Here is a 25914-nt window from a genome sequence, read left to right as displayed (position 1 = left end):
GGCGGCGGTGACGCAGGGCGGGCCGCGCCGCGCGCCCCCGGGCCCTGAGGCGGCCGTTGTTCGCGCGCCCCGAGGCCGCGGCGGCCCCATGTGAGAGGGGCGGCGGGGGGGGGCGGCCGGGCGCACCGCCACCCGCCGGGGCCACGGGGGAAAATGACATCGCGGAGGTGAGGAGGGAGCGGGGGTGGGGGGGTGTGCTCGGGGACGCGCCGCAGGGCAGCCCCAGCGCAGCCCCAGCCCCGCCGCACGGGGCTGCGGCGGGAGCGCCCCGGGGCTGGGCCTCGCTCGGCTCCCCTAGACCTGGTCTTAGGGAGAAACTCTTTACGCTGAGGAGGGGAAGCGCTGGCCCAGCTTGCCCCGGGAAGCTGTGGCTGCCCCATCCCTGGAGGGGTTCCAGGCCAGGTTGGATGGGGCTTGGAGCCCCTGATCCAGTGGGAGGTGTCCCTGCCCGTGGCAGGGGTGGAACTGGATGATCTTTGAGGTCCCTCCCAACCCAAACCATTCTGCGATTCCCAGGCCGCTTACCTGCTGTTTTGCACCGCTCTGTGGGGTTTGCTGGTGGGGAGATGCGGGCTGTGGGTGGGATCAGGAGGATGCACGGAGGGAGGTCCCCACCTGCTCTCTGCATGTGAGGAGGAAAGGCAGGATTTTAAGGTCCCTTCCAACACCAACCATTCTGTGATTCCCCAGCGGGATCGCTCCCCGTGGGATAGTGCTGCCTCAGGCCTGGTGGGGCGAGGGGGCAGCTGGGTGCGTGGTCAACACTGCCACAGTAACCAGGGCTTCAAGGGGTGGTTCGAGCAGGCCTCCCCGCATCCACCAATGCGTTTGAACCAGAGCCAAACAATGGGTGTTATTCCCGTGGCAGTCCCTCGGTTCCAAGCCTGGTATTGGAAATGGGAAAGGATGCATTGCTGGGGATGCATTGCTGTCAGCAGCCCAGCTCTGGGGACATTACTGAAACAAAACCTGAGACAGCTTTAAAATGTGAGTTCAGAAGCTGACCTGATGTGACACCAGGTTCATTAGCAGCAGTTGGTCTGATTTCAAAGCCTTTTGGTGTTGCAGGATCACAGTGATAACCAGTTGGATCTTTTTTCCTTGTAGCTTCTCACTGTCTGTAATGCGTTTTGGTGTTTGTTTTGTTCTAGCAGTCCCTTTAGGGCTGAGAGGTTAATGTAAATGTTAGACTTTAGAGGAATTGCTGTCATAAAAAGGAGAAAGGTGTATATGTTCTTATCTACCATACTATTCTGAAATTAGATACATCTCTAAGTAATATCTCTTAAGGTGTAACTTCTTCAACCTTGGGTTGTCCTCTTTCTTGTTCTGCTTAAGATGGTAGAAACTAGATTGGTCGGTTTTCAGTCCATGGCCATTTGTGGTTGAATTTGAATTTAGGGTCTTCTGAAGGGTGTTTGGGGTCTCTAGATCTCACACGTTGGAATAAGTGTGTTTTTTCAAAGCACTTGCGAAATTCCTTGTTGTCAGGAGTAATCCTCTTATTCTGCTCAGAGCTTTAAATTGTAACTTGTGAGGGGGACTGAAAAACGATGAGAAATATAAACTGATGAGTCTATAAATAGGAGTAATTAAACTACCCGTCACCGCCTCCCTGAGTGCTATGGTTGTGACAGCTGAGCCTCAGAACTGATTTAATCTCCCTGCTTTTGAAAAGGTGATTAGAAAAACCCAGCATGGAAAAAAATTATTGATTTTTTTTTCCTTTTCTCTCTTCAGTTTGGTAAGAGAAATATACCAGCAGTGTCTGACATAGAACACAGATCCTGCTCATCTTTTGTGACTGTGCTGACAACAAAAAGAGAGAATTGCGTCAGGCTTTATTTCCTACCATGTATTAGTTTTCAGCAAAAGGTTTCTTGCTTTGCTGATATCCCCTTAGATTTGTCAATGAGACCCCTGCTATTCCTCTGGTTACTTTTCTGCCAACATTTTCGTTCTGTTGTAAAATAAAGGGAATTAGAGTGGTGTCTGCTGAACCCCCTGGAGCAGGGTTGCTGTAAGGAGTATTCCATGCCTGGTGAGGACAGTGAGTTTAATTAGTGTGTGGGTTTATGTGTGCGTGTGGTACTTTCTTGATTGTATTTATTGGCTGCGATGTCCTTTGCTTGTGACAGCCTCTGCACCTGCTCCTAATAGAGGGGGAAGGAGGAAAGCTTAAAAAGAAAAAAGCTAAAATGCATTCCATCCCTATAAAAGGAAGTGTAAGAGAAAGTCCTCTGCGGGGCTTGTGTCACTGGTATCGTCTCTGTGGTCCCCTCTGTGCTCTCCTCCAGTTTTGGAAGGGATGTGGCCGCTGAGGTTCAAAAGCGCACATGTGATGGCAGGACTTCAAATGGAGTGATCTCGATCCCTGGTCCGGAACCATTTAACGGAGATCACTGACACCCCCATTTTTCTATTTGAGGTGGCTGACAAATGCATCTTCCTACTCAAAGCCAAAAATACAGAGATGAGAGAGCAGGAGTACAAGGTACCATTAGAGCAGGAGTTGCATAAAGTGCGGTGAACTCCATTGGCCTCCCAGATGCAGCTTTCCTTGTGCTACCTTTACTTTTGCCATCTCCAGTAGGAGTGTATTTATATGCAAGGGGGAGATTGTAATTTTTTATCAATCTGTCCTCTTTTTTCCTGTCTTCTAAGCAAAAATTCTTAATACTCCTTTCTGTTCATTAAATTATTATTTTGCTGTTATATATATTTTTAAACATTAGTGCACGGTTACTTCTAGATGCATTAGAATAAGGTACAGAATGTATTGTATTAATTAAAGTTTATGTAGTGTCTCCGTGTCATAAATATGTAGGGCTAATCCCAATAATTTCTCCTTTGTGTGCTTATACTTTTTTGAATATAAACTCAAAAACTTGCAGAGAGGTCTCTGGGAATCCTGTGTGTATTTAAAAAGCTTATGAACTTTTCAAGATTCTATTGTGCTTCTTTGTTTTTTTTCTTGTAATTGAAATAAAATTTGCAGGTGGAAGAGTGAGAAATATATTACCAGCTTCTGTGGTACCTGTCATGCTTTGAAATATATAAGTTAATGTTCAGTTCATCCCAAGTGCCAATGCTCGTGCAGTTTCTTTTGTGAGACTGCATCAAAGCAGAACTTTTCTTGACCTTAGAGTAGTTGGTAGATAAATTTAGCATTATTTGTTAATTCATTACCATTTGCTGTAATAACTTGGCATTATTTTTAATATGTTTTTTCATGACCTTTGGTGCATAGGTTTGATTTTTTTCATTGTTCTTCAGTTAAGAATGTTACTATTCACTAGATTTTCTTGATGCAAGCAGAAAATCCTTACCTAGGAAAAAAGCAAGAATATCAAGAAGAATAATTTACTTCTGAAATGAAATTGGTGCATAAGTAATCCTAAATTCCCATTTGAACACCTCGCTAAAGGGTTTGGATGTTCTGGAATCTCTACAACTCCCCGGAATGTTTCCGTGAGAATCTGTGCCTGAAAAAAACAGGCTGGATATGGCCTTGGTAGGAATATTGTCAAGTTTTCAGTATAGAAGGAATTGCTGAAACAATTGAAAGAGTAACCCTAAATTTAGATGTGCTCTCACATATTTTGCTGTTTTAGCAATTTAGCTTGAATTGCTGACTGAGGAATGATCAGAAATGCTTTGTGATTTTTTTTAGAGATAGGGCTCTCACATCTGCAGTGAGATTGGTTGCAGAACCTTTTGCCTTGATGTTTTGCTTTGCTTTGGAGAAACGAAGAACTGGGTGTACAAAGAGGAGCAGCAGCGTGTGTTCTCTCAGCAGATATGGATGCGTATTTTCACTTGTGCCCTGCATAGCGTCTGATTTATGGAACTCTGAGAAATAAAGATGATCTTTTAATTGCCAAACGCAAGTCTGACAAAGCCACTGAACCAGTTCTTAGTTGCTGCGTGCACGTCTCTGTCACTGGGCTGCACGGTGGTTTGTTGTTTGGTTTTTAAGTTTGTCTTCTAAAACTGTGCCTCATCAAAAACTCCTTTCATCCGGAACATGCAGATGTAGTGTAGTAGTGCGGGAGTGCAATAAAAATCCTTAATTATAGATAAGGGAAAACGCAGATGTGTTAACTGAATGGCTAAGAATAAGTCTCTTAAAAGTTAATGCTATAGGTGGGGGCACGGAGCTGCTGAGATGCAGCCCATATACAGCTCTGCCTTGGCAGGGCATGATGTTCGTCACTCAGAAGGCCGTTTGTGGGTGGCAAATATCAATATGAGATTCCTCAGTGTTTGTATTTAAGTGGGATATATTCGGACTGGAGAAATTGCCATGGTAGTTGGAAGACAGAGCGGTGCTCTTGTGTCTGGCAGCACTCAGTAGCACGTTCCCTTGAGGAAGGTGGAAGAAGACCGGGCAGTGAAATAGGTTGTCCACAAGTGAAGTTCCTTCCTGACCCCTGCTAGCTGGTGGTCGGCCTGAGCACTAAAGCATGAGGTTTTGTTATGTTTTTAACCTTTAAATGTTGTGAAGTGTCTCTTCAGATGTTTTTTAAGTATTTTCCCTGATTGTCTTTCAGTTTCTTTGTGTGTCCTGTCGTCCAGGAGTAAGGAAAATGCATTATTTGTGGTCTCTGTTTAGGTTGTAGACCTTTCTTTGGTATCATTTTAAACCAAGTGGTTTGAATATGTATAGGTATAGGTTTTTGATTTCATAAGCGTTTCTTGCCAATATGTAAAATTGCAATGTAATACGAAATGTACAATTTGTATTTTCTGCTGAGATAGAGATTCTTATTAATTTAGGGACAAAATTCAGGACTTCCTGGTTTTGAAGCCATTGGATTGTTCTATTCTGTCTTATCATGTAAGAGAACTCTGAAAACCAGACAATCTTCTATTTATTTATTAACGAGCTTTATTTTTAACCTTTTATAGATGGTTTCATCCAAATATTACTGGGGTGGAGGCAGAAAACCTACTGTTAACAAGAGGAGTTGATGGTAGTTTTTTGGCACGGCCCAGCAAAAGTAACCCAGGAGACTTTACGCTCTCTGTTAGGTGAGTTTAAATGTTTTTTTTTTTTTTCTTTCTTCCCAGATTGGTAAGAGTCTGCATTTGATGCTGTTCTATGCTGAAAGAGTTGTAAATGAACTGCTTGTAAGAGGTGAAAGAATGCACGGATCACTTTTTTCCCCCCTTTTTTCCCCCTCCTGTTTCCTGCAAAAAGGTTCTCAAATAATTTAGCCAACTTGAGGACACTGTAGGTCCTAGGAAAATGTAAGGGGAATCAGAAGTATATTCTTAACAGTATTACGTATAGCCCTTTAAAAATCTGTTTGATGGCCACCTGAAGGGAGCAGAGACAATGTGAATTACTGATCAAACACGCGCAAGGAAATGCTCTCCAGACTCTTTTCTTACAGGAAAAGTCAGCAAGTTTTAAAGGCAGCTGCTTCCAAAATAGGCCTTTTGTAACACTTGTCCCCTGACGCCGTGTGTGTAGTGGTAGGGATGGGGAAAGGACGGCAAGAGGAAGTAGATAAAGGAAAAGGGAAAAGTGGGATTGGTGATAACGGTAATGCTGCTTGGATACCTTTGAGATAATGGGCCTTGTTGAGCAGAAGGGGGCTCTGTAAGAGCGCTTTTCTTCATTTGCTCCCACACTCTCTTACATTAATGACTTGCATCAGGCGAAGGCAGCTGTGTACTGAAGGAAAAATCTTAGCAGTTAGTGTGAAATTCTAGGGAAAGGAGCAAACAAGCTCTGATGGATGTCTTGAGAATGCTGAGTTCTATCCTCACCCCTTCACCCCTTGTGCTTGTGTGCGCGCAATTCTTGGGGGTCAGAGGGATTTCTGCTGGAGGTTGTGAGGCTTCAGAGCTTGCACTGGTTCAAGGATCCCCCTGTTACAGAATTAAGTTTTTTTTCCCTGTTCTTTGTGACTGGACAGCCGCTTCCCCTTCTTGCAAGCCACTGAGCTGTGGTTGTATCACCCTGCAAAAGTGCACTAGCTTAGCTCTTCTGCAATATTTCAGTTGGAAGGTGATGCGTATGTAAGTATGGATTTCTCTAACTCGGACAACAGAACACTAAATATAGAAGTGATTGATTGGAAATCAGCTGACTTGTGTGGGCTTTTTTCCGAATCTTAGACGAACTGGAGCTGTCACTCACATCAAGATCCAGAACACTGGAGACTACTATGACCTCTATGGAGGAGAGAAGTTTGCTACATTGGCTGAGTTGGTCCAATATTATATGGAACATCATGGACAGCTGAAGGAAAAGAATGGAGATGTTATAGAGCTGAAATACCCGCTGAACTGTGCTGATCCCACATCTGAAAGGTCAGACAAATAGTGGTGAAAAGCTCAATGTCCGTGAAAATAAACAAGAAAATAAATGAAGAATAAATGCCTTGAATGAGGGAAGTTTTATTTGGAGCTTGTGTGAAATGCAAATTTCAGTGCTTCTGGAACTGCTTGCTTTGAAATGTTTCTATTAGCACTCTTGTGTATGTACATGTATACTTCCAAGGCATATTTTGTTCTTTATTTTTAAAAACTGACGCTTTCTGTAGACATGGACATTGTTCAGTATACATAAGCATTTTGCTTTATAATAAATATTTAGAACAAGCAGATTCAGCCATGGCTGGAATGATGAGTACCTGTCTATGTCTTGCTTTATTTAAAGGTGGTTTCATGGGCACCTCTCTGGAAGAGAAGCTGAAAAACTGTTAACAGAAAAAGGAAAACATGGAAGCTTTCTTGTGCGTGAGAGTCAAAGCCACCCTGGGGACTTTGTTCTTTCTGTCCGGACAGGAGATGATAAAGGAGAGAGTAATGATGGGAAATCTAAAGTGACACATGTCATGATTCACTGCCAGGTAGGTTGAAGCACAAGCTGCTTTAACAGGGCAGCTTCCATGGGTGCTGGATTTATTCTAACAGGAGAGCCATCTTGCACTTGCTACGGGGAGCCGAATAAATTTCCCCTTTCCCCATGGTACTCTGTGCTCTACATCATCTGTTTAATCAAACCAACTAATTTGATAGCATCACAATTCTATTAGTGTTTAGAGTTTTTTGACCACTTGCCTGACTTAATCGTGTCTGACTGTGCTGTGCTGTCAAGTACCTTCTAATAGATTGGTGTTTGATTGCATCAGAAGTCTGTTTCAAATCTTCTGCTGATGGAGCCTTTCATGTTCATCAATCTCCTTAAGCAAGTTGCAGTCTCCTGGATAAATTATATAAAAATATCAGTAATTGGATAAATAGAGACCCATCCGAGTGTATCTGTCTCTCCTGTCAGTTTGTAAAGTTGGATTTGATAGATGGTCAACATTCTGTGAAGAGTTTGAGTATTGAATGCAAGGAACGATTTTAAATCTAGAGCTTGAATTTAATATAGGGTAGTTCTTCACTGAATTATCATTACATTGTGGTCTTTTGATATTTTCATGTATGCCCATGGTTTACTATTTAAAAAAAAAAATCACAGATTTTGTAATTTTTTTTGTGTTGTCTTAAAAGGCAGTGCAACATCTTAGTTGTACATTAAAATACAGTTTGGAGATAGAAGCGGCCTACCAAGGCTTTAGAAGTTAAACTACGAGCATTTTTTAATGAAACCCCTTTCATTCGCAGTGATCTACTAGCAGCAGTTACGGCATCGAGTAAAATAACTTAGCGTGGGTTCCCTGCGATAGGGATGGTGCCAGTCAAGGTGCCGACCTTTCAGGAGCTGTTGGTTCTTAGGAATCTGAAATGGTTTCCAAAGCTGTCTGCTGGATTTTGATGGTGTAGCTCAGGCAGAAAGGCAGAAAATATTATTTGCTATTAGCTGACAAAAAGGATAATGTCCCCCATAGTGTCTGTGTGTGTGTCTGTTGTTATGAAGCTTCTACCATCCTTTAGCAGAAGGATTTTACTGGATCCTTATTTATGGTTTTAAAGAGAATTTCTGTTATGTTGCTTTGCCTAAATACAATATTAGTGTAAATGTCGTTGTATGAAGTGCGTTTATTTTGATGACCGTTTGTCTTTCAAGGATCTAAAATATGATGTTGGTGGAGGGGAGAAGTTCGACTCTTTGACAGATCTAGTGGAACATTACAAGAAGAACCCTATGGTAGAAACTTTGGGCACAGTATTGCAACTCAAGCAGGTGAGTGTATGGAGAAGGCACCGCTGAGCTTTATCTTCAGCATATATTGTTGAAGAGTAGCGTTTTCCATATGTTCTGTGGGACATCGTTGTTTTTCTTTCCTAATGCAAAAATGAACAACTATACTTCATGAAACTGGATGAAGAAGTTGGTTATTTAAATGGGAACAATTTTTCATATCCATGTGAAGGGACAGACTCGGTCTCTGTTGTACACAGAACTTCTCTGGTTTTCATCGTGGTCCATAGGGATTGCAGGACTAGTCCAGAAATGAAACAAGTTGAAGAAAACCGTGAGACTTTATGTAAAACCAATTGTTCCCTACCCCCTTCCTCTCTGCCCTCAGTGCCCTTCGTTGTACAAGTTGTAAAGTTTTGAAGTCCAAATAGATGCCTGGATCCTGGAATTGCCTGTATAAAATATAGTTCGTGTAGGGTATTTGGGCTTTAATTGTCTTCTCACAGTTGTCATTTGTTATACTTTTGTTTAATGTTTGTGTCTTTCTTAGCCTCTGAATACCACCCGTATTAATGCTGCAGAGATTGAAAGCAGAGTGCGAGAGCTAAGCAAGCTGGCAGAGACTACAGATAAAGTCAAGCAGGGCTTCTGGGAAGAATTTGAGGTAATTCATTGCATTTCAGTGTTACAGTATTAAATCTCTACACTGCTAACAAGTCAGATTTGTAACTGCCTTCCTGACTTTTCCTCATCTGCCCCTTTGTTGCTTCAACTCCCTGTTCTTGCTCCCATCTCCTGTGTCAGGTACAGCATCTGTTAACATTTTACCAGTTTTGTATCTGCTAGCAATGTGATTGAAATATTTGCCTTTTTTTCTGATTCTAAGAGTTAATTATATTCTTCAATGCTATTAATTTGATACGTAGCACTGTGCTGTCTGTTGCAGAGGATGTTCTGATTTGCACTCTGTTTGGGAGGTTGGGTACCATTGCTTTACAAAACTTCAGCGTAATTTCTCAGTCCATATATGATCCTACCATTGAGTTTGATGCTTTTTGATAGCTGTTTTTTTTTTTGGATCCTAAAACTATTGTGAAGCAGTAGTGGTAGGAAGCTCTGAGATGAAGCAACACTGATTGTATGTCTCCTTAGGCTGCTGGAGATGTATTTTTATTTTGTTTCCGTGTTTCCTTTCTCTGCCTGCAGCTGGAAGTCTGTTTCCTTTTGTCTTACCTGCACACCCCTCATGTCTAACATACCTGTGCTGGCTCCGCTCTCCTCTGCTTTGAAGCCCTAATGGTTTCAGGGGAGAAAAATACAATTGAAACTGATTTTTCAAGTAGAACAAATTAAATACGAGTGTTAACTAAGGTATTCCAGATTACTCGAATCTAGCTTGGGTCCTAACCCTTCTCTGACAACTGGGGTCACTTAGCAGCTGCATGCACGTGGTGGTCATGGCCAAAAGCTTAGAAGTATGTTAAATGTAATGGACTAGTTTGAAGCACAGACCTAAGAAAACCACAGTGGAGTCTGCAACTCCACCAGCAGGTGGCAACAGGTAACTAGAAAGTCCTGGCCTCTGTCGGAGAGGCTGTAATGCTGTTTTGAGCAACTTCTCGAATAGAGATGGATTTGCAAAACAACCATTCTTGAAGAAACTGTTTTTTGATCATGTACAGTCCAGTCTGTTCCAGGATTATTGTCAGGAGGAGAAAAAGAAATCCATGCAAAGCATAAGACATACCAAAGGTAAAACCTTTCTCTACGAATGTGGATGGGATATAAGAAGATGAGGTCATAGCAGTGGGGGAATCATAAACTGAGGATTAATCTTTCTCTTCTCTCTTCCCCTCTGCCCACTCGAAGCATACCCTGCTTTTTTTCAGAGAGCATAAAAAGGAAAAGTGTGCCCTGTTGGCTTGCCCTTCTTGTAATTCAAGCTGGCTTACCAGAAACTGTGTGAATTAATGTTTGGGTTATTTTCCTTGAGGGAAGCACTTCTGTACAGTGCATTTGGGGCTGGATTGTTGGTTTGTCTAAATATGACCTAACTATTACTTGAAAATTATGACTTCTTTTCTGACCTCTGCTCTTTGTTGAATAAATTTGTCTTGTAATGGGTTTATCAGTTGGTCCTTAGAAGCAAGGTGTTTTCCTGTCTTTTGGCTTTTCCTGGAGAACAGCAGTTGCTAGGAAGCCAGAAGTCTTATAGAAAAAGCAAATGTAAGAAATGAAAGGTTTTACCTGTGAGACATTCCACTTCTCTTTCCCCTTTGCTGATGTTAGTGAGGTCAGCACCAAACTTTATTTTTTTCCACTCTCTTGTTGGAAATGCAGCATTCTCATAGCAGTTTGAGTGTCGTGCTTTTTCATTCACCTCAGGTAAGCTCTCGCTGTCGGCCTCGGTGGCAGGAGGCAGGGGGGCAAACTCCAGGATGTCCATGGATCTCTGCCTGTGCTGTTTATGGTTTGGCAGTCCAGATGGTAGTCATAAATTACTTGTCTTCAGGCGTATTTAAGGATGTACCTCTTGTCCCGTGAACCACTAGACAGAAACGTTGACAGTCCTTGTAACGTTTTTGCCACTGAAAAATAGCTGTTTGAGCTTAATGCTTGGATGTTGTCATGAGATTGAGGACTGTGTTTCAGATTTATTGTTGCGTCATGTACATCTCTTAATGGCTTGTTAGAAGTCCTGCTGCTCATGGATCTCTCCTCAGGGATGCTCAAAGCAATAATTAACTGTGTGAAGTGAAGACGTGTTTGAAACTATGATTTCCATGAACTTCATTGTTCCCTTTTTTTTTAACCTGCTAGCAAAGTTTAGCTTTCAGTTCTTTTGCACTGTTTCACGTGGCTGAAGCTTCAAAGTATTAAAGGTGATAATGGCACCTGAGACACTCTTGCAGCGTGGCAAGGGTTGAGCTGTTTCACCCGTTGTTAGTAGAAGCAAGCAATGCTGTATAGGGATACGTCTTCTGTCTTTGCTTCACAGCATGAAACCTCACAGCTCTCCTGTATTGCTTTTATTCTTTGGTTTCCCAGTCTTTAGGATGAGCCTAACTGTCCAAGGTCACTAAGTGAGGCACTAATGATATCAGAGACTGAAATAGAAGTGAGCAAATGTGCTTGACATGCCCAAGCTTTAAAGTAAAAGCAATCGCTGGTACAACAGTCTGTACTGCTTTTATTAAAACCAGTTTCTTGTGCTGTTTTCATTTAGACTCTGCAGCAGCAAGAGTGCAAACTCCTCTATAGTCGTAAAGAAGGTCAGCGTCAGGAAAACAAAAACAAAAATAGATACAAAAACATTTTACCCTGTAAGTATTAATTCCTTTAATTACAATGTAAGCCTATGCTTTATTTTCTTTAACTTGTAAATACAGGGTTAATTAATCACTGCTATGTTTTTTCTTCCCTTCAGTGATATTGTCCCCTCTTGTGTTGTCAGTATTAGCCCACGCAATTTCCAATTGATGTTCAAATATTTGCACTTTGTAGATACCAATATTTTGATTCTTAAATATTGGTTTTATCTACAGCTTTCATTTAAAAGCATCACATCCCTAAACTGTTATTCAGCAAAATGGAATGCTTAGATTTAAGAGGATTAATTTGCGGTAAAAAACTGTGTGGTGCAAATCCAGCAGCCATTTGTCTTGACTTAGTGCTTGGCTGTCCATGTACACATGAGTTACTGGGGGTATGAATGCTTACTTTGATTTGGCTTGTTATGAATTAACAACTTGTTTTATGAAATGGCAAAAAAGATAAGTTGAATATTCTAGCCATTAATTTACTGAGTTTGATAACCTGAGAGCTTCTGGTAGCAGGGAGAACTGTACCTGTCTGTGGGATATTTAAAATTTATATTTAAAATATATTAGCCTTATGAGAGGTGGCTGAGGGAACTGAGGTTGTTTAGCCTGGAGAAAAAGAGGCTAAGGGGAGACCTCATCGCTGTCTACAGCTCCCTGTAAGGAGGTTGGAGCGAGGTGGGTGCTGATCTCCTCTCCCAAAGAACAAGTGATAGAATGAGAGGGAATGGCCTCAAGCTGGACCAGGCAAGGTTCAGATTAGACATCCGTAAAAAATTCTTTACCGAAAGGATTTTCAGGCGCTGGCAGAGGCTGCCAGGGAGGTAGTGGAGTCACTACCCCTGGAGGGGTTTGAAAGACGGGCAGATTAAGTGCTCAGGGATCTGGTTTAGTAGTGGACAAATACAATTGGACTCTATGATCTTAAAGGTCTTTTCCAACCAAACAGTTCTATGATTCACAACTGTGGGATGCAAGTGCTTAACATACATCTATATTCTTCCAGTTGATCATACCAGAGTTGTTCTACATGATGGTGATCCAAATGAACCTGTTTCAGACTATATCAATGCTAATATTATTATGGTAAGTACACTCCTACCTACAGGAATCTCGTTGGCGCAGCCCATTTCTACTCTTTAACATCCTCACCTAAGTCCAAGTTAGTCTTGTAACCATTTGTTTAATTGTTTTTTCTCTAGCCTGAGTTTGAAACAAAGTGCAACAATTCCAAGCCAAAAAAAAGCTACATTGCTACTCAAGGTTGCCTACAGAATACAGTGAATGATTTCTGGAGGATGGTGTTCCAGGAGAATTCTCGAGTTATTGTTATGACAACAAAAGAAGTCGAAAGAGGAAAGGTAAAAACAGGCTCTCAAAGTGGAATGTATTCCTGGCCAAAGATGAGAGAAGAGCAGCACACCAAAAACTCTACATTTGAAAAGCTACTGACACTTGAGGCTTCAGTGCCCCGCCACAAGGAACAATGTTTTGTTCCTTTGGTGATTGAATTGGAGCTCTATGTTAGCCCTTTCTGCTCCAAGTGATGAAAAAGCAAACATCCTTGTTTCGTTGCTGCTAAAAATGGCTTATACCTTTGACTTATGTTTCTTTTGCAGGCTGTTGAGTTTTAATTGTAGAGTAGCCTGTAAGGCTGTAGCATTGCACTGGAAATTCTCAGTGTTCTGAAGCCCTTATCTGGGTTGGGGTACAAGCAGCAGTATTTTAATCCCTGAGTTTTGAACCTGTCAAGGCAAACCAGGTACTGAGATGATCATTAAAGCCTCTCAAAGGAGAGGATGCGTGTCCCTGTTTGTGTGAAATATCTGGTATTTGTTATGTAGGAAAAAAACCTTTTCCTAAAATGTTTTTACCTTGTCAGCTAACTGTCCTATTGGTGCTGGTAATTGTCCTTTGTATTCAGAAATGAAAGCTTCAGCAGTGTGCTTGTTAACCAGTTTACAAGCCAGCCTTTCTTCTTACTGATAGCTCTTTTTTTTTTTGCCTTTTTTTCTTTTTTTTTTTTTTTTATAATCTTGCAGAGTAAATGCGTCAAGTACTGGCCTGATGAATATTCCCTAAAGGAGTATGGTGTTATGCGTGTTAGGAATGTTAAGGAGAGTGCAGCACACGATTACACACTAAGAGAACTTAAGCTTTCTAAAGTTGGGCAGGTGAGTATGTTAAACACTCTGTCCTTTTAATTTAGGTTGCAGATAACAAAAGAAAATACAGAAATAGGCTGTTTCTTTTGAATCAATAAAAGCACTAAGAGAATAATAAATTGAGCCCTGTGTCTTTCTTTGAAGCTCCAGGTTTATTCCATACTTCTTCCTCTTTGTCCTTGGGATAACTGAAGATTCTTATACCTAAGCACTTTTTGGCAGAAGATGCATGGCTGCAGAGCTTTGAGGAAATCTGGAAAGAGGGACAATGCTTTTAAGTAATCCCACTAGGCATTTGTTCCCTTTCATGGAGATGGTTGCACTAGAAGAAAATGGTGTGTGTGGATCCAGTATGTAGGAAGAACAATTAAAGGAAGGGATACAAAAGATGAGGAAGGAAACAGTGAACTAGCATGGAAATAGCACTTCCTTGTAAGGGAACAGTTTGGATCAGGGTGCAAAAATACTTGTGTAATAAGGAAATAAGCAGGATGGATTAGATTGGAATGTCTGTGGGATGCAACGCGGAGTGACAAGAGATGTGTGAGATAAGTGCTGATAGGTATGAATGATGGATATGACAGGTGAAGGTCCCTTGGTGTAGGTCATCCTCAGATGGAACTTTGCCTTGGCTTATAAGGTGAGGATGGAAATGTGGTTGGAAACAACTGCATGAGAAAGAGGGAGCTGAGGACGCAGGTGATGTGATTGACTTGTCACTCAAGCCAGAGTTCATCCTGCTGTGTTTTGCTCCTTTAAGAGTCATGGTGCTGTGTATACTGAGCAGCAGGCTGGATATGCCACCTTTTGATCTGACTAAGCTTTGCCACATAATTCATTTTAGCTGGATTTTGATCTGAAGAATTTCATTTCACATGTTTGCATCTTCCTTCTAGGGAAACACAGAGAGAACAGTCTGGCAATATCACTTCAGGACTTGGCCTGATCACGGAGTCCCAAGTGACCCTGGAGGTGTACTAGACTTCCTAGAGGAGGTGCACCATAAGCAGGAGAGCATTTCTGATGCGGGACCAGTCGTTGTCCACTGCAGGTATGGTGATGCACTGTGCCTCTCCTGCTTCTATTCTCCATGCCTTTGGAGTTCTGTTGGATCCTCCTTTTGTTTTTTGGGGTTTTTTTTTGACAGGGGAGAACTGAAAACTTTAAAAGAAGCCAGCTTTCCCTGAGAGCTACTCAGTCTTTGATCTTACAAGGTGTTTTGCTTTCTGTTTTGCAAAATGATGTATTCTAGATGGTTGTCAAATGGTTACCTTTGAAGCAGGCTGTCTTTCGGAGTGTGCATGTCTGCATGAGTAAGGATTTCTGATGTTGTGTGGGGAGGTGGTACCAGTCTTGGCTAGGTACATTTCGGGTGCAGGAGCATGGAAATTCAGGTACCCCATCCCACCCCTGTGAGCGTTCTCTCCTCAGTCTTGGCTTACAAATGAGATACTTCTTAGAAGGCAAGGAAATGTTAGTTCAGACCTTGTAGTTTTCTTCTGATTCAGTGCTATACAGAGGTGCTGTTATGACTTCTGTCCCTTCCACGTTAAATTGATTAGGTCTGTAGTTACTTTTGGCTGTGTGACTTGGTTTGCCTCTGGCTATAGATTGGAAATCTAATATCTCATAATGTTAGACTTCTACTTGGACTAATGCTTTTATGTTTGTTCAGAGAGATGAAAACAATTAACTCTTTTTCCCCCCTTTTTCTTTTTACAGTGCTGGGATTGGGCGAACAGGAACGTTCATTGTCATTGATATTCTTATTGACATCATAAGAGAAAAAGGTTGGTTTGCCCCACTTCTCTTTCTCTGTTGGATGTTGACGGGTGCATCATGGTAAAGCAGGAGAGTTGACAGAATAAAGAATTTGACTGATGCTACAGTCAGTGTGTATGTTTGGCATAAAAGGGACTTGCTCATTCCTCTGGAATCGAAGTGCTGAAACCCTGCTTCCGTTCCGCATAATGAAAACTTTTAGCTGAGGATTAGCCAGGAATCTGAATGTTTTTTCTCTTACTATTTATATTATTTCTTTTTCTGTTTTCCTTTTCAGATCATTCACAGGCATGTTGTTGTCCGTGCACTCATGCACACTGAATCTGAGTAACTTGTTTTTTGGAGACTCATCTTGTATTTATGCGTAAAGTGCCATAAACACTAACTTGGCATATGTGTTGAGCTGGGTTGCTTTTAAAGGCATATTGGAACAGTGTAAAGTGGTGCAGTTTTCTCCCTCAGGACAGCTTTCCACTTCACGCTACGCTTCTACAGATCTGTATGTTAGCAGTCAAGGATGAATCAGTTAAACGTTAGCAGTCTTGCTTATTGCAAGATTGTTCTGCTGCACTGCGTTCTGCTGGAAGATGAGGCCAATCTTTTCTCCAAAGAAAAAGTTTATTTCACTGTTCTTAATGTGCTGATGATTCTTCCTAGGTGTGGACTGCGATATTGATGTTCCAAAGACCATTCAGATGGTGAGATCGCAACGGTCAGGGATGGTTCAGACAGAAGCACAGTACAGATTTATTTACATGGCAGTGCAGCACTACATTGAAACGCTACAGCGCAGAATTGAAGAGGAGCAGGTACACTTGTCCTGGGTATAAAATATTATATAGGAACCACCTTATTATTGGAACAGGGGGCAGAGTTGCTCGATTGCTGCATGTGACTTTTGGAGTCGTGACTGCTGACTGTATAACTAATGCATTGGGAAAAGGCTGGCTCTGTAACCCTCTGTTAACAGTGTTGAGAGAAGTCAGCCTGTATTTCAATTCATTATGCTTAAGAATCGCTTAAATTATTAGGTGGAATTAGAAAATCGTAAAATAAAAAATGGTGTGTTTGGCCACTTGCCGAGGAAGAAGATAATTAGTCTGAGAGGCTTCTCCACGTGACTGCAGCTGGTGGTGCTTTACTTTCCATAAAAATGTTTGCATGGATAGCATCCTGTCCCTCAGTCCCTGCAGCCCAGATCTCAAATTCTTTTTAATATATCTAGCTTTCTGTGCAAGTAGAATAAAAGATAAAGCTCTGTTAATTAATACAGAACCTTGTGCTCTGTTGAGCTTTAAAGAGATTTCCAATCTGTTAACTGTATTTCTAAAGTACGACAATCAAATCTGAATGGTAGTAGCTCTGATATGTATTTTGGAGTCTTAAATTACATGTCTGTTAGGAAGAGGTAAGTATATCAAACTGAAAGATTTAAAAAATGAGTGTGCTGATTTTGTAATAAAGTGCGCAACAAAAAGCGATTAGGGGACTGATTTGGTATGGTAAGATGAGAGAAGTTTTTGAATATTTAGTGACAACTGCAAGACTTTCACCTCCCTCTTTCTGTTTAAGTACTTCATTGCACTCAGAAATTACCTTTTTTATTGTGAAGATCTAACTTTCTCCCCACTATTGCTTTCATTCCCTGCCCTAACTCTGGTCATCTGTGATTTTTATCTTTGTTTCAGAATTTCAGTAGCTTCCCTTCTGCAGCTGCCTTGCTGCTCAGAAGGAGAGAAACCCTCACAACTGCTCAGACAGATGTGGGAGCTGTGTGGTTAGTGTGATGCCAGGTGTGAGATGTAATCTTGTTTGGAGATGGAGTGTGCCAGCTCGGGCTTGGCACTTCTGTGTGATGTCTGGCTGCTCTGAAGTGTGGCAGAGCTTATTTTGTATTTGCCTACATGATGTAGATGCTCTGTTCAGCAGAAAGGATCGAGACTTTATTCCTCTCCCCAGGACAGCTGTTGTGTGCTCTGATGGTGATTAGACACAAAGTGAAGAACAAGAAGTCCCTCAGGTGTACTTTTTTTTTTTCCCCCTGGCTTTGTTGTCTCACTTTGCCTTAGAGCATATCTCTGTGGGTGTAATTATGCAAGCCTTATATCCTCAGCTTTGTGAATATGGTCTCTTTCTGCTGCTGCCATTTAAAAGAAGATGGGCAGCTTCCTCCTGATTGTTGTAGTGGGTTTTGAATAGTGTTTTGTTACTGTGTGGAGCACTGTATTTTCCTATAGTGCTGAGGCTCAGTTAGTTGTATGTCATTCTGTGTTCTGTTAGTAGTTCAGAAGGCACAAGAATAAAAGTTTAAGAGACTGGAAGATGAACATTGATTTACCTCAGGAGGTCTCGACCTATGACTACGGCTAGTGGCAGCTGGAGGAATAAAACAATATAGAACTTCTCAGACAAAAGCAAAGCTTTGTGGGGACTGTAGGAACTACTGCCCTGAAAAAAACGTGGTGAATTGGGAACGCTCCAAAGCCTGTTCCAATAGAACAGAAAAAAAACTGGCTGAGTAGCAGAAACCTATGCAGAATCACAGGATCATAGAATGATTTGGGTCAGAAGGGACCTTAAAGCCCATTCAGTTCCAAGGGCAGGGACACCTCCCATGGATCAGGTTACTCCAAGCCCCATCCAACCTGGCCTTGAACCCCTCCAGGGATGGGGCAGCCACTGCTGCTCTGGGCAACCTGGGCCAGGGCCTCCCCACCCTCACAGAAGACATTTCTTCCTGAGATTCCACCTCAATCTCCCCCTTTTCACCATTCCACTTCGTCCCATCGCTTGCTTGAATATCACTCAGAAAGATAGTTTGGAATGAAATGCTGTGTTTTAAGAAACTTTAGCTTCTTTTCTATGCTTGCTTCAATTGCAGTTCCAAACCGTGCAAGTTTGAAAAAAACAAATACACCCTGGTGAAGTCAGTTAGGGGCACCTTTATAGGAAAGAATATGAGGTTGCGCTCCCTGTGTGATGAACACAAGCCATCTCTGATGAAATCAGGTAGTCGTGTTAGCTAGCCTGTTGTCATGCAGGACTCACAACCAGCTGGCCTGATGAAGTGGATATGAGAAGAGCTGCATCCGTTTGCCTGCTTTTTGTTTGTATGCAGGAAAAATAAATCGCTGTTCTGCTAACATTCCATCTTGCATCACAATGCTGAGAACCTCGGGATTTCATAGAATTAAGTGTTATCTTAAATATTGCCTGTCATCTTACAAGTGTCGAAGAAAAGGAAAGTGAATTTGTTTTGGGGTTTGTGGTTTGTTTTTCCCCTGTGGGAAACGTGTATGTTCTCTTACATCTAGGACACAAGCAGTTCTTACCACAGTTCTGTTATTCTGAATTGGAAAGGTTAATTACAGTGATTTAAGTAGAAGGAAGAAAAGCCAGATATCTACTTTTTCTTGGCTTGTTTTATCTGTTGCAGTCAGCTTAAGTAATAGAAGAACTGACTGATTCTTTTTAAGTTGTTTTTACCGTGCAGTACATCTGTAACTGGAGCTGACATTCATCGTGCAGGTTTGGGGGTGGTGGAAATTAAGCTCTGGTTTCAGGCTTCAGGATATTCTTGGTGGGTGAGGGGTTTGTACCCATAACTCTGTAGACTGCAGTGGAGTTTGAGCCTTTGTGGTTTATTTAAATCTTGTTTTTTAGCTTTAGCCTTCCAGGTAATTGATCTGGACTGAGGGTCTGTTTAAAAGGCATTTGTCGGGAATAAGTAGGAGGCTGGAAGGGGAGAAATTCAGTAAAATAGCAGGCTAAGTTGAGCAAATTTTGAGCACATCTCTGCATGGCTGTACAGTGTTCTTAATAGAAACTTAGCAACCAGAGCACCCCAGAGGCTCTGACAACCTCTGTAAGATTGATTCAGGGTGGTTATTTAGTGCTGCTTCAAGCATTCTAAACCCCTCCAAACCCAGTACCCTGCAGAATTTTGAACTGAGGCTTTAATTTATATGTAGGCTTCAGCGTATGCATGTGTTATGAATGTTTGTCTTGAAAATGAAGGAAGCCGTATCCCCTTTCTTTCCTAGCATAGCTTTGCTTGCTGGAGCCTTCAGTATCTGTAGATGAATGCCAGCACAATTGGCTGCAGCTTCTAACATATGCTGCCGAATACAAATAACAGCTTGGGTTCTTTTTATATCAAACCTAATGGGCTAGGATGTTATTTTATTAGAGATCTTGCAAACAACGCTGTTACTCATTTGGCCACATCTCCAAGCTGGAAATAAGGTCAGTGGGAAGCCCACTGGCTGGTACTGTCTACTAAAGAATGAAGTGTGGTTTCTTCTGCCAAGTAAGATGAAGATTGTGTACAAGTGTTGAGTTGTAAGGTCGGTACATTCTGCTGGAAATGGTAGTGGAAAGAGGAATATTGAAAAGTGAGGCTTTTCAGGTCTTTTAACAAATAGCTAAAGTCAGCCTTTAGGTCCTGTCCATGTTGTGTGTGTTACCTGCAGATTTGAGCTTTTTCTGTCCATGGGCAAAACTTTTTTCTAAAAACATACACTGTCAGTAATTTCTTTGCTACTTCAATGATTTCTTCTTATTAGTAATTCAAAATCTGTCTTTTTGTTGTGTTTTGCGTCACAGAAGAGTAAGAGAAAAGGTCACGAATACACAAACATTAAATATTCTTTATCGGACCAGACAAGTGGGGATCAGAGCCCTCTTCCACCTTGTACCCCAACCCCAACGTGTCCAGAGTAAGTTCGCTTCTGTTGTTCCTGTGTGAGTTTTGAACAGCTCTAACTAATCTTCAGGGACCTCAGATGAGAATGTTGCCCTGTGCTTTGCTCCTAAACTACGTTGAGCAAAATAAATCGTCACTGGATTATATTGTGTGCACAAATGTGTCTTTTTCAAAGTAGAATCTTTGGACTGTAAGTCTGTGTTTCATTTCAGAATGAGAGAAGATAGTGCTAGAGTATATGAAAATGTGGGGCTGATGCAACAGCAGAAAAGTTTCAGATGAGAAGATGTACAGAGATTTCGTGCAAAGGCAGGTACGTGTTTTCAGAAGTGAATGTACACATCTGGCCTGGAGTTTTTAGAGAAAACATACACAAAACTGAACTATGAGAAGGTTATAATGTCTGAAATGTGTGTAATCTATACCCCTTAGGGTGTTTAAATTCCAGAAGATAATTTCGATTGAGTTGCATCTAGGTTACCCTTTCAAAACTACGTGGGATATCGGCCTTGGTAGTTTGGCCTTTTGTTCTCTTGCCCTGAGTCACCAGTGACATAAATTGGAAGGCTTTTTTGTTCTGGAGACTGAAATTCTGTGCGCTAGCAAAGATGAGTAACAACTACAGCCTGAACTTCCCGTGTCTTTTATAAGCAATCTCCTGGCTGATGATAAGGATTTGTTTGCTTCTAAAGAGATTCAAAGAACGCTTAATCTCGTGCTCAGCCTCAAGGTTACTGCTGTGCCTGTGTGATGTGAGCAGTTGGTGTTGTCATAAATTAAATCCTTGCTTTTGCTGAGACACAAATGTGTAGATTCTCTTTGTTATGTTTTAAATATCTGTTATAATTTGGTTCTTGCAATCAGTCAACTGAATGTATGTATTGGTTATTAGCTAGTAGGTTTATCTGATTCTTTGGTTAATGGGCTGTGAACACAGCAAAGGAATAGCTTTGAATTAAAGGTGTCTTTAGTTATTAACTTCTTTTGGACTCTAATCTAAAGCCTTTTGTCACCTTTCCCCCTGTGCTTTCAAAGACTACAGGAATCCTATTTTCCCTTTTCCGTTTGGGAGCTGTAAGCGTGTTTCATCCATTTAGTCCAAGGACCTTCTCTGAATTTATACCCAATCTCATCTTCTACTGCCAAAGTAGCAGGCAGTTTATAAGCAAGTTTATAAGTTTGAGACTTTTCATTGAGTTTAAGGGTTTCTGGAGTTGAAATTGAGCAACCCTGTATAATGTCTAGTTTCTTCCTAAACAATGTTTTATTTTCTTCTCTCTTCCTTCCCCAGAAATGAATTTGGTTTTAAAAAGGTCAAGAAAGAGGTGGAAGAAGCTTCATGTGAATGGTGAACTCTGAGGGCTTCGTACCTTTTTATTTACGGTTTTAATCCTTCAACAGTAGGAAAAACTTAAGACCACCTAAAGATTGTTTTTATCTCTTCTCTCCAATACCTGATTTACAATTGCTTGTTTTCCAAATAAAAGGAAATCCTTCCTACAATGTAGACACTTACTTTGTGGAGTCAGTTTTGAATCCCGCAAACTGTTGGACTGTCATCCATTTGTTTTTTTAGATAGTACTTCTGTTTCACAGTATGGCTATTAGGTGGGTTTTTTTTCCTTATTTGAGCAATTGTGGGATACTTTCTTTCTTGGGGGGGTGGTGGGAGAGCAATGATGTGGATAAACCCGTTACACTAATGTAAAATACTGATGGGAACAATACTTGATTGGTTGAAAATAGTGGATCACCAGCGTGACTAGAATCAGCTACGTGATAAAATTAGTCCTAATACATTTCAAGCTCAGACTGAGTTTCATAAGGGTGAGCGGTTATTGATATGAAGGTGCTTTTTGTGATAAGTAATGGCTTTGATTATGACTTAGCTGAGTGGCTGGGTGGGCTATTTTTGAGTAATTATGCAAGGTAGCCTTTACATCAATCAAAATTTCTTTTACATGTTCTCTACCCAAAACAGAAATTTACCGTATCTCTCAAAAGACACAATAGCCTAGCGGTTTGGGAGGACACTGTCTCTTAATTTGTCTCTGTTCGTCTATTAAGCAAGAAATTGAACTGGCAGAGTTAAGGTATTTTAAAAAGTTGCATGATGACACCTTGACAGCATATTAAAACCAGTGAAACAAGTAACCCTCTGTGCAGGCTGTTACCTTTGTGTAAGGTAACCTCTTCTCCTTCTGCCAGGGAAGTGGAAGCTGTTGAGCCTTCTATTTTTATTTTTTTTTGTAAGGCCTTATGCTAATGTAAGTGGCTAAATTAAAGTTGTGTGGGGAAAGCAGTGCATGGAAGCTGGCTGTCCACTCCAGTTGCCTTAGGTGAAGGGCAGTGCAGGCAGCAAGGCCAGCAGGCTCGTTCTGGTTTGTTCCATCAGGTGGGAGTTTATGATCATTCTACCTGAAGTGCCTTTCGGAGCTGTATTGAATTTGCTGTCCCGATTAGAGTCACGTTCATCTGAAACCACTTCTGATGGTTGTTGATGATACAAAGTCCTCTTCTAGGGATTCCAGAACAAAGAGCTGCTGCTAAGCTGCCAGTTAATTGGGTTTCTTGACTTTGTTTGCTCTGTCCAGTTATCTGGACCAGAAGCTCCCTGTGAAGCCATCAGTAGCTGCACATGTGCGATCGTGGGAGAATCGGTCCCTAGGAGTGGGCGCTGGTGGCATTCACCAATGTCTTTCCCCGTATTTCTGGGGCAGCTCTGTGACTTAAGTGGGGTGAAGGAGTTATTGCCATTTTCATACCACAGGTGCAGGTGGTGAGCGCTGCGTTAAATCGCTGAGTGTGAGGGTGCAGGGCCAACGGGCTTGTGTTGTTGGCCTTACTAGTGAACTACGCTAAAGCCTGGAATGTAATTAATGCAGCTTTGTGAAAGGTTAAGCGGGAGATTCCATTACCTTTTCCTGAGAGTGCTTTGCAAAAGCAAATATTTGAACACTTTGTTTGAACGGAATGAAGGTGCTTCTTTAACGTTAAGCCTAATTTTGTTACTTTGCCTGTTGTCCTTTTTGTCTTCCAAGGCTTGGAGCTTTTTTTTGGAACTCCTGTCACCAGCATACCACAATACATGTTTTCATGTCAGAGCCTTATACTTTACTCATAAATACTCATGCCCTTTCTGAATCTAAAATTTCTAGTCCTGATGAGAGAGAAATCTGTTCACTCGGTAGCGAGATACCTGTTTGACATTGCCTGCTTCCTCTCTTGTCCCTGCTTACAGCTTCATCCACTGAACAGGGATCAGCTATAAGTGTTGATATTTGCATAGAGCAAATGAGCAGTTAAATTCTTCTCTAGAGTAGACAAATTCTACTCTTCATAAGCTGTCGCAAGGTGGAATGCATGGTCAGGTTTGGAGCTGTCCTGCACCAAATGGAAAAGTCAGGAGAGAAGTTGAGAGGAACAGGAGAAGGATCCTGAATGAATCTGAACTCTTATGAACTCAGTTAATGTGATGTATCTGAAAAGATTGACCTGTGTAAGCAGCAATCAGTTACGTTGCCAACATCAAGTTGCCTCCCATGACCTCGTTTTAGCTGTTTAGAACCTGCCGCTGTAGGATTTTCTTTTTTTTCTTGGAACCAGGGAATTCTTACTGCAGAATGTGTATTAATCCTGGGGAGCATATGGTGGGAAAACGTCACTGAGGGGGAACGGGATCTGAAAGACTGTGGCTAAATACTCCTCTCTTAACTGGCCCTGCTGAACGCCAAAGGGGAGACCCTGCAAAGTAAAACCTGTCTGCCTTTCCTGCACTGGTGCGAGAGGGGTGATGATTCTTAAAGCATTTTTAACTTATTTTAAACAATGGCTGGGGTTTATGACAGACGAAGCAAGAAAGAGAAACGTCTTTTGGTTCAGGGGAGAGAAGTGAATGTGGGTTTCATGTATTTCTAGTGAGTTTTTAGAGAATAAATTTTAAGCCTTGATTTACCAGCTTTTGCTGTGTCAGTGGAATGGAAAAGGGATGCAGTTCTGTTGTAGAAGATTTTATACCACAAGGGAAACTTTAACCCAACTCCTAAGGCACAGTAATTTATGCCAGCATGAATTTGCTGCAGACTTCATTTACTGAATGTTTTATAGCGTACACTTTAATTTCTGCTAACTGTTGTTAGGACTGATTGGTTCTCCTATTAATCCTGACCAAACTTTACTTTTTCCTCTTAAGATGTGTGTTTGAAACACAGTTAACTAGGATACATCTAACAAAGTTAAAGCCTATTTCCTTTTTTGTTGTAGGGATGGGAAAAATCATAGCTGGTACTAGGATGTGTTGTCAGGTTTTGATTTGCTACCCATAACTTCATTATTTCAAATTAATTTTTAATTTCTCCCTTTTAAATAGCGAAACATAATTAATAATTTCAAGCCTGTTTATTTATGACATTATTGTGATTTGTTTTTTATTACAGTACTAAAGACTAATGAAAAAGGATCCCTTTATTAGGTGGAGTAGACCTTGCATTTATTTTTTTCCTGCAATGTATGAAGTATTGTACCAGAGTATTAAATGAAATGTAATATTTTATTGAAAAATCTCTATCCTTTAAAAGGAATACATTTAGGATGTCATCAATTTGATGTGAATCATGTAAATGTTGATAATGCGCTGTTTATTATACATCTAGTGTTTCAAAAGACTCACTTATTGCCTTTTGCCCACATACATTCTGTAGACCTTTTACAATTGTCAAAATGTGACATTAAAATAATAGTTAATGTATAGAAATATTGGTGGTTGTCCATTGTTTTCTGTGCTGGTATTTATGGGTCTTAGTTCAGCTGCTCTGCTAGCTGCGTTGTGGTTTTTATTGCTGCGAAGCTATATGATCAGAAACAAAAACATATCTGTAAACATCGGGACTTCCAAAAAAGGAGGAAAAAAAAAAGAATTTAAAAAAAAGAAATAAAAATCATTTTCATAAGATGATTTGTCAGTTACTCTGTTCACCAGCTTGCAGCCGGAAAGGATGGTGTCGTACGGGCACAGGTCTTCCTGTCCAGATCACCGTGTTTCCCAGTCGTACCGAGCCCCCCGCGGGATGAGATGCTGTTGGAGAGCAGTTATCCTTCCTGAGAGCCAGGGCAGCAAAACTCTTGTTCCATGTGATGTACCTGAGCTTTTCTCTTCGTGTTTCCACCACCCGTTTCCTGCTGGCTGCCCTGGGGAAGGTTCCCCTTGCTGTCCAGGTTCTCCTCTCCCATCAGCCTTTGGTGGCTCTTGGCCTTGAGAGTCTTGTGCTTGTGCTGCTGCCTCTGCTCTCTTTCCTGCTCTGCATTCACATACTTGGCCTTCATTTCCTGATTTTTTTAACTTCGTATGGAACATGCTCAAAACCAGGATGGGGGAAGATTGGCCTCTCTTTTTTGCTGTTAGTGTGTAATATATCAGTTTTAATTGGAGGAGAGGAAGGACAATCCCCTTCTTTCTGTCCACATCCCACTTAGATGCAACCAGTTCTTCTGGAGTGTGGGAGAAAGAAGCTGTTGCTCTCCCTCCTGCTGCTCCTTCCTTCCAGATGTTTTCTCTCTTGCACGCTTTGTCTTTGGAACTCTGCTGTTTCTTGGGATCTTGTTATCCCAGCACCATGCAGTGACTCAAAAAGAGAGGCTGGTGCTTTGAAAAGGCGCTGTGCTACACCCCAGGCTCCTCTGCCAGCTGCTGCCACCATACTTCAAAAGCTATCAACATTTCTGACTCTAGCGCTTGGAGCTACAGAGCATCCAAAAATGTGATGTCCTACCTAGGCTGGAGCAGAAGAGCGTACGCGTGGCCGTAACTATTGCTTATTGGTGTAATTTTTGGTCAAC

The 25914-nt window shown here is 41.5% G+C and overlaps 1 protein-coding gene across 1 annotated transcript; it reads left to right on the top strand.

Annotated features, from left to right (window-relative positions):
• On the top strand, positions 1-24832 carry PTPN11 (protein tyrosine phosphatase non-receptor type 11). The gene is made up of 16 exons (XM_069871303.1): positions 1-167; positions 4912-5034; positions 6130-6324; positions 6674-6866; positions 8033-8149; positions 8658-8771; positions 11334-11430; positions 12434-12513; positions 12630-12788; positions 13470-13601; positions 14489-14643; positions 15315-15382; positions 16032-16183; positions 19980-20092; positions 20292-20392; positions 21371-24832. The coding sequence occupies exons 1-15, from the start codon at positions 154-156 to the stop codon at positions 20359-20361; spliced, it is 1782 nt and encodes a 593-aa protein (XP_069727404.1). The 5' UTR covers positions 1-153; the 3' UTR covers positions 20362-20392; positions 21371-24832.
• The last annotated feature ends 1082 nt before the right edge of the window (positions 24833-25914 follow it).

The sequence above is a fragment of the Phaenicophaeus curvirostris genome, chromosome 17 (assembly GCF_032191515.1).
Source record: "Phaenicophaeus curvirostris isolate KB17595 chromosome 17, BPBGC_Pcur_1.0, whole genome shotgun sequence".
Taxonomy (NCBI): domain Eukaryota; kingdom Metazoa; phylum Chordata; class Aves; order Cuculiformes; family Cuculidae; genus Phaenicophaeus; species Phaenicophaeus curvirostris.
This window is presented reverse-complemented; position numbering and strand designations above follow the sequence as displayed.